The sequence below is a fragment of the Hyperolius riggenbachi genome, chromosome 11 (genome assembly GCF_040937935.1).
Source record: "Hyperolius riggenbachi isolate aHypRig1 chromosome 11, aHypRig1.pri, whole genome shotgun sequence".
Classification (NCBI taxonomy): Eukaryota; Metazoa; Chordata; class Amphibia; order Anura; family Hyperoliidae; genus Hyperolius; species Hyperolius riggenbachi.
Window position 1 is genome coordinate 75125927 of NC_090656.1, and position 8963 is coordinate 75134889.

An 8963-nucleotide genomic window follows, 5' to 3' on the forward strand; every position below is an offset into this window, starting at 1 on the left:
GCAGCCCCCTTCAGCTGTATTGTGCCCACGCCGACTCCATCAGATGCTCATGGCCTCGCCGGCAGCCACTTCCGGTTTCGGCGACAAGAGCCGACAGGCCGGGAACGCGAGTGATTCTTTGCGTTCCTGGCCACAATAGTGCCCTCTATAGTGCTATAGCACATAGCATATAGCAGCATAGAGGGCACTATTGCGGCCAGGAACGCAAAGAATCACTCGCGTTCCCGGGCTGTCGGCTCCTGTCGCCGAAACCGGAAGTGGCTGCCGGCGTCGCCAGGAGCATCTGATGGAGTCGGTGTAGGCACAATACAGCTGCAGGGGGCTGCTGGAAGCCCCAGGTGAGTAAAACTCATTTTTTCCCACAGACTTAAGTGTCCCTTTAATGCCTGGTAAACACCACGTAATTTCCTGTCAGATATATGGGTCGAATCGATAATTTCCAACAGGTCCAATCTGATCATTTTTCTGATCAATTTTGTATAGAAGTGATCAGAAATCAGATTGGACCTGACGGAAATGATCTATTTGACCCTTCTAACGGGAAATTGCACGGTGTGCACCAGGCATTAATGTGATTGACATCACCTACAACTTTTTATACAATATTGTAACAGGTAAAAACATACAAAAAAAATAAAAAAGTGTAATAGAACCATTACAGTATATTTTGTACAGGACGAAAAACTTTGTATGTATGAAACATTTTAACTTGAGTCGTCGTTTGCAAGTAGGGAATTACATGTATACAAATAATCTGATATGCTTATATTCAGTTTATTTTAAGTATCCAGGGCCGGCGCTACCATAGAGGCAAAGGAGGCAGCTGCCCCAGGGCCCCAGCGCTTGTAGGGGCCCCCAGTGGCTACAAAAGGAAAAAAAAAAATTTTCAAAATCGGCTTTATAGTTTTTGAGAAAATCGATTTTAAAGTTTCAAAGGAAAAAAAATACACATTTAAAAAAATGCCGACTTTAATGGTTAATAGCAAATCCACCTTAAATGCTAGAAACCCTAAATTTGCAGGATATGTTAAGGAGATCATTAGGAATAAGAGGAAAAAACAATTTTTCAAAAAGACCTTATAGTTTTTGAGAAAATCGATTTTAAAGTTTCGAAGGAAAAAAGTATACTTTTAAATGTGGTAAATGTCACTTTTAGTAGCAAACCTAACGGTAGTGTAGTTTTACATGCATCAAAGAAAGCGCAATAAATTTCCTGACGGGGTTTCCAGGGGGTCTATACGCAGCCGCAGCGCTTTGGCCAGGGATCGCTATACAGCCACAATATGGCTGTATGAAGATCCCTGGCATTTTTTCCTATTTTCACAATTTTTTTTTTTATGTTTAGAGTGTGGGAATTTAAAAAAAAAAAAAAAAAAAAAAAAAATATGTGGGGTCCCCCCTCCTGAAACTTTTTAACCCCTTGTCCCCCATGCAGGCTGGGATAGCCAGAATGTGGAGCTCCGACCGATTGGGACTTCACACCCTGACTATACCAGCTGCAAAAAAGGTCCCCTAATGCCGATTTTTGTTCCGGGGTATCTGTTGGGGGGGCCCCCCAGGTTTATTTTGCCCTGGGGCCCTATTGTTGCTTAAACCGGCCCTGTAAGTATCCAGGGAATTTGGATGTATTGGGTTTTTTTTAGCCGGGGGGGGGGGTTGTTAAGGTTAGGCATCAGTAAAGGGAGGGTTCAGTGTGAGAATAGGGTTATTTATAACTGGTGAAGCCAAAAGAAAAATAAAATCTTGTTTCAGCTTTATAGGGCACCTTTTTGCATAGATGCCTTCCGTATTTTAATGGATTCTTGCTTTATCCAGGCTTACATATAAAAATTACAAATATAATGAAAAGCTTTTGGAAACTAGATTAGCTGAAAGACTGGTGCGTCTATATAGAGATACAGTTTACCAACTAGAACGGATGTCCCAAAGGGTGCCCTAGTCAGCCTCAGTTGTGCCCAGAGTGGCTGCATTCTTCACCCTGTGTGAATCTGATGTGCCAACCTCCATCTCTGCCCCCTCCTCACCTTCTCTCCTGGATACACCACTCTGTTTTTGCCCAGCATGGCCCGGAATTTGTGAACAAAGTACTCTCTGAAGCATGTTCTGTAGGGAAATGAGATTACACATATTAAGATACTATTTCAGCCTGTTTTTTTTTTTTATATCTATTACCAGTTTCCAACTTGACCTCCTGAGAGAAAAATGGCAAATGGGAGTACCTGGACATGATCAGCCCAGGACTATGAGGTTACAGGGGGTGGGGGAGAGGCATCTTAATAATGATACACTACAAATTGTTCTGTGTAGCAAAGCTTTTTAGCAAAAAGAAAGTAAGGCATAAAAAAAATAAAAATAGGAAAATAGCGAATCGGTAATTTTAGAGCTAGTCAGCTAGTGGCACTTCTGGAAAAATGGGCAATGCATAGAATGCAATTTTAAATGTGACTACCGGCGTACAGAGCGTAATTTGAGCATTAAGTATCGGAATTAGGCAGCAGACATCAGTTGGTAGGTTAATATTAGGCATCAGAGCAAGGGTTAATGTGAGAAGAGCATTAGGTTTAGCGATAGTACGAGTAAAATATCAGTAAAAATTACAGATATTCTACTATCATTTTACCCAGTGCCCAATAGAAGAATACTGGTTATTTTACCACCATCACCCTCTACCCACCATCTGAGATCAGCAGCCAGCTCTTAGACACTGATGGGCCGTACAGCCCCACTATCACACACTATACCCACCATCTGAGATCAGCAGCCAGCTCTTAGACACTGATGGGCCGTACAGCCCCACTATCACACACTATACCCACCATCTGAGATCAGCAGACAGCTCTTGGACACTGATGGACCGTACAGCCACACTATCACACTCTATACCCATCATCTGAGATCAGCAGCCAGCTCTTGGACACTGAGGGGAGGCAGGGCCGCATTTGTACTTTTTACCACCCAAGGACAACTATACCGTCTGTATGGCTATTATCTTTATGTATGCCCCAATAAGAATTCTCCTTACTTTTCATCGTTGGTGTCACAGACAATTGAATTTTTGGTAATACGCATATAAATTATTAGTTATGTTTTCTTTAAGAATTTTTATGTTATGCTTGTTATCTTGGTAATGATGGACCAAGTGTGTCACCATGAGAGTTAGGCTGAAGTGTACCTGCAGGATAGAGCTTACTGGTCTTGCAGGGACAACACAAGTACAGGACAGAGTTCAAAGGTAAAAGCTGTCCTTGACAGGGATGGCTGCATAGAACAGCTTTACTGCCCCTCACTGAGCAGCCTCTAAACAAGGCTGAATTTCTGGCGCCCTAGGCTATGGCCTATGTGGCCTTGCCAGAAACCAAGCCCTGAGTGAAGGTACAGCCCCACTATCACTCTTTATACCCATCACCTGAGATCAGAAGCCAACTGTTGGACACTGATAAGTGGTTTTATCGATGCTTGATAGTTTTCTGCCGAAGTCTAACAAACCATGCATGGGAAGTATCAATCACCACTGGAATGAATACCAGTCTTATGCTGGATACACACGGTGTGTTTCCACACTCGATGCGCTACTCGATTCCCGTCGACTCGATTATTTCCGACATGTCCGATTCGAGTTTCGATGGATCGTTAGGTCGATTTGGCATACCTTACATGTGAATCGACCTAACAATCATCGAAATGCGATCGGAATTAATTGAGCGGCGCATCGAGTGCGGGAACGCACCGTGTGTATCCAGCATTATATGGATTGATCAGCTTGGTATGTTAGTCCATGCTCAACAACAGCTATATACACTTTTGTTTGCCACATCCCCATCAGACGTATTCCAGCTGTCAGTGTCTGTAGTACAGTTTAGCATATGAAAATTAACACTACTTTATGTTACCTTACGTTGTCACAGATCAGCCTATTGTCTCTTACCTGCAGAAGGCATCTCCTACTCGAATTATCAAGACAGCTGTAGCTTCTTTGCATTTCATACATGTCTGGCCAATCCTGTAAATTATAAACATTACACATTATTATTGGTGCACTACCATATTTGGTGTAAACATTGTGCCAAGAGGGAACACAAACTCTGTTAAATTTAATCTCACAGTGGGGTTGACTCACTAAGTTAAATAGTGCAAGTAACAGGAGGTTACTTGCGCTATTTAATCAGCGTCTTCCAAAGTTGAGTCAGCACCATCAGAAGCGTATATAAAGCTCTTTTATTGGTTTAAAATCCGCATGATCATCATCTGTCCAGCAGCGCCAGCTCCGCTGTTTCGGTCACCAGACCTTTCTCAAGCTGTGTAAGTTGATATCAACTTAGGCCTAGTGCACACCGAGCGGTTTTTGGAGCGATCCGCCGGGCCGCATCCGCCTGGAAAAACGCTTGGCTAATGTATTGCAATGGGATGGTGCACACCGGCGGTTTGAGGTTTTTGCCAAGCCGCAAACGCGCTTCCTGCTGCGCGTTTGCGGTTTTCGGAAGCGTTTCGTCCTCAAAGTATAGGAAAAACGCAAACCGCTCTGAAAAACGCTACTTCAGAGCGGTTTGCCAGGCATTTTAGTTACAGAAGCTGTTCAGTAACAGCTTTTACTGTAACAATATGTATAATCTGCTACACAAAAATGCACCCAAAACCACTAGGTATGTTTAGAAAACCTCTCTAAACATACCTAGAATCGCTCTGAAATCCGCTCCCAAAACCGCTAGCGTATTGCGGATCTGCTAGCGGTTTTGGTGTGCACTGGGCCTTACACAGCTTGAAAAAGGTCTGCTGCTCAGTGTTGTCCCCAGATTTTGTTTCCAGCCGGGTGGCATGAAAAAGTAGCCGGGTGGGGCGAGATGAAAATGCAGGGCAACTCTGCTTACAGCATAGGAGGAGGTGAGGAGCTGAGCCGATGACAGCTGGGTGGTCACCAAATCTAGCCGGGTGCAGCACCCGGCTAAAAGAGCCTGGGGAGAACACTGCTGCTGCTGGACAGATGATGATCATGCTGCTTTTAACCACTTCAGGACTCAGCCTTTAACCCCCCCCCCCCCCCCCTTAAGGACCAGCGCTGATTTAGAAGATCTGTGCTGGGTGGGCTCTACAGCCCCCAGCACAGATCAAAAACCAGGCAGAGCGACCAGATCGGTCTGATCGCTCCTGCCTGTGTGTGGCTGGCGGGGGGGGGGGGGGGCACCTCAAAGCCCCCTCCACCGCAGGATTCCCCCTTCTCCCTCTCCTCCGTCCCTTTCCCAGAGATCGGAGGCTGCACAGGAATGGATCTGTCCTGTGCAGCCTCTAACAGGCTCCTGCCTGTCATGTGACAGCGATCCCCGGCCACTGATTGGCCGGGGATCGCTGATCTAGTACAACGCTGCTGCTATAGCAGCGTTGTAAAAATGTAAACAAAGCGGATTATTTCCGCTTGTGTTTACATTTAGCCTGCGAGCCGCGATCGGCGGCCCGCAGGCTATTCACGGAGCCCCCCGCCGTGAATTGACAGGAAGCTCACGCGAGCGGCGGTTTCCTGATTAATTAGCCTGCAGCCGGCGACGCAGATGTGCGTCGCTGGTCCTGCAGCTACCATTTTGCCGACGCGCATGATGAGTGCACGGTCGGCAAGTGGTTAAACCAATAAAAGAGCTTTATATACACTTCTGATGGTGCTGACTCAACTGTGGAAGACGTCCTTGAGTGTGGGTGTGCAGAGACACTGGGAGTCATAGCACATCACACATCCCCTCCTTGGGTGCTTGCTATACACTGACTATTTATTTAGCGCACCTTAATTGTCATTGCTTGCATGCTAGTGGCAATGTAGCGTGCGTAATTAGGCTTAGTCAGGGGAGCAGACACTCAGCACACGCTATGCTACAGGTAGTGCAGTATAGCGAGCGCTATTAACTTTAAAGGAGTGATGCGGGTGCTTTGATTGGCCCAATAGGCTCCCTGTCAAATGACAGGGAGCCTATTGGGCTAATAAAAGTGCGGGGATCACGTCCTTTCAAGTGACTGGACCCATCGGGGCTCAGAGAGGGACCAGTGGAGCGCTCGTTATTTGCAGGGAGGGGGCATAAGTTAATAGTGCTCGCTATGCTGCACTACCCGCAGCATAGCGTGTGCTGAGTGCCCACTCCCCTGACAGCCTGATTAGGCATGCTACGCTGCCACTAGCGCACGTAGTGTGCAAGCAATTACAATTAAGTCACGCTGATTAAATAGCGCAAGTAACAGGAGGTTACTTGCGCTGTTTAACTTAGTGAATAAACCCCAATTAACCAGACCCATGTGAATTCAAATGGCGAGATCACAAAATCCATTCCACTAGATCTGGATTTGTCCATTGCACTGCCAAACGGTAATTCCAGGGCTGCATGGTATTTATGATAGTGAACACAGATTCATTCATTTAAGAAGATGGTGCACATGCAGTGGATGGCAGGCAGCGAACCCTGCGACCATCAACAGAACAGACTGCACAGAAACAACACCAACAGAACTCAGGAGCAGTATAGTATACACTGTACAGGCACACTACCATTCCAGCTGGGTCTTTCATAACTAATCCAAACCATAGAGGCCCATGAAATCAACATGACATACAGCCCATGAAATCAAACATCTCTACCTATAGTAGTAGTAGTAAACTACTCCCACACTATTTGGCCAATCACAACGCTTTGTGCTGTAAGAGGGTGCTGTGATTGGAGAACTGTTCCCTATGAGTTTTCCTGCTGGGTCCCCTAAAGTAGACTAGCACCCATAAATGTCCCAGGTCACTGATGCATTAAAAATTTTTTGTTACAAATTTCCAGTAACAATAATGCCACAACATTAAAAGCACTAACTAGTTAGTGAATGACATTACAGTAGAATCTCATTATAGTAAACTCTGATATAGCAAATCTCTGGCTATAGTAAACTCAGCCCTTAGGTCCCAGCAAATGTGTGTATAAATATACAATGTATGACCCATTCTGATATAGTAAACATCTGATATAGTTAACTACTTTTCCTGGTGCCTTGGAGTTTACAATAAAGGGATTCTTTTGTACTACTGTATTTCTCTACTTACATTGGCACTTGTCAAGGGGTAAGCTAAATAACAGCAGTCTCCATAGTGCAGGCTCATCAGATGATCAGTCTGTGTTGCTGAGGGCCCTTTTACACTTAATGCGTTGGTATGGGTTTGAATGCATTTTTTTCCATAGCAGTGCATTGTAAAAAAGCTTTCAGTTAAAACACGTATAGTGGGAACTGAGCCATAGGAAAACATTGACATTACTTTGAAAATCAGTTTTCTTTCAGTTGTAACTGAGAACTGATTAAGTGTAAATGGACCCTGAGCATTACACTGCAAGCAGACTCTCATAGTGCAGGCTCATCGGGTGATTAGTCAGTGTGGCTGAGCATTATACTGCAGACAGACCCCTATACAGTGGGGTAGTCATCAAGTGATCAGCCAGTGCAGGCAGACTCCTTAGTCTCTTATGCTGCAGGCTCATTAGGAGATCATTCAGTGTATCTAAGCATTATACAGTGGGGAGCCTGTGTCCTCCTAGCGCTGATCTATCTCACTCACCTGGCACCCCCTTCTTCTTTTCTTATGTCCTGACAGCTACTTTCCTCCACATCACACATCCCCAAAACGTGCACACTGCACAGCCAGCAGCTGACACTTACTTCCGGCCCCTAGTAATGACGTCAGCACGATGTCAAACTCCAGTCTGCTTCTCTGCTGCTAGGCTCGGGTTTCATTATCATCTGATTACAATGCAGTCTCTGCAATGCCTTATTATGCATTGCATTGAATTATAAAGATAACAGGGACAGCCTGTTGTCTTTCATCAGCTCTCTATCAGGAGAAAGGGAGAAGATGTTGTTTGATAAAGTTTAACTCCTTACACTCACTGACATTTGCTATACTAAACAAATTGGGCTCTATTCACAAAACCATGTGCGGTAACTCTTTGCTGGGTGAAAAATTACCTCTAGTGATAATTCACTAAAATAGTGAAAATAGTGCATTAACTAAAAATGTACCAAGTGTGATAAATGTTTAAGAAGTGTGGTAAAACAGGTGATAAACAGGTGATAAAACTCAGTAATATGTACGGAAATAAAGCTTTTTTGACCACTGTAGGGCAGCCCATATACTTGCCACTTATTACACAGAGACGACCCAGGAAAGCCTGTCACATTTAGGCTGCTTACACACTAAGACGTTACAGGCGCACGTTACTGCGCCTGTAACGCTCCCCCAACGCACAGCAATGTAACACAAGTGGGCTGTTCACACAGCCCACGTTGCGTTACATGTAACGCTGCACGTTCTCCGGAAAGTGCAGCATGCTACGGCGTTACAGCGGCTATAACCGCGTTAGACTGTTTGCACATGCGCAGTGGGGGGCGGAGAGGAGGCGGGGAGAGCCAGCTACAGTAGCCGCGCACATGGCTACTTAATATTCACTGCACTGGCGGCCGCTGATTGGCCGGCGGGACCACGTGATGCGGAGTGTCTCGCTCCGCATCACGTGGTCCCGCTGGCCAATCAGCGCCACTCTGGGAGACATTATAGGAATCGAGCCGCCTAACGCGGATCACTCTACCGTCCTCACTTGCAGCACCATACGTTGTGTTAGGTGCACGTTATGCGACCTTAACGTAGCACCTAACGCAACGTCTTGGTGTGCAAGTAGCCTTAAAGTGGGACCTCAGCTCTTGAGCAGGACAGAATGAAAACATATAGAAATGCACCATGTGGGCTCTATTCATAAAAAATTTGTGGCGAAAAAACTCCTGGAGGGAAAATACCGCAACGGTATTTTAGACTTCTGGGTGGTCATTCATAAAAATGTTGGCAGCTGCGATGCAAGTGCGGAGATCTCCCGCTGCAGGCTGGCGGTAAGTTGTCGGAAGGCATGCGGAAACACTTACGCCGGCAGAGTCCCTCCGTGAACTGCTCTCTCTGGGAGGTCTGT

At 45.6% G+C, this 8963-nt stretch overlaps 1 protein-coding gene across 2 annotated transcripts in view; it reads right to left on the reverse strand.

The window, feature by feature from the left end:
* The window catches only part of CTU2 (cytosolic thiouridylase subunit 2), a 34968-nt gene extending 27305 nt beyond the window's left edge, over nucleotides 1-7663 (reverse strand). For both annotated transcript variants that reach the window (XM_068260076.1, XM_068260075.1), the window contains exons 1-3: nucleotides 7565-7663; nucleotides 3926-4000; nucleotides 2025-2103 (exon numbers count right to left, since the gene is read on the reverse strand). In XM_068260076.1, coding sequence (XP_068116177.1) covers nucleotides 2025-2103; nucleotides 3926-4000; nucleotides 7565-7623 — 213 coding nt within the window. In that variant the 5' untranslated portion in view covers nucleotides 7624-7663. The remainder of the gene's footprint in view (nucleotides 1-2024; nucleotides 2104-3925; nucleotides 4001-7564) is intronic.
* Nucleotides 7664-8963: the final 1300 nt, after the last annotated feature.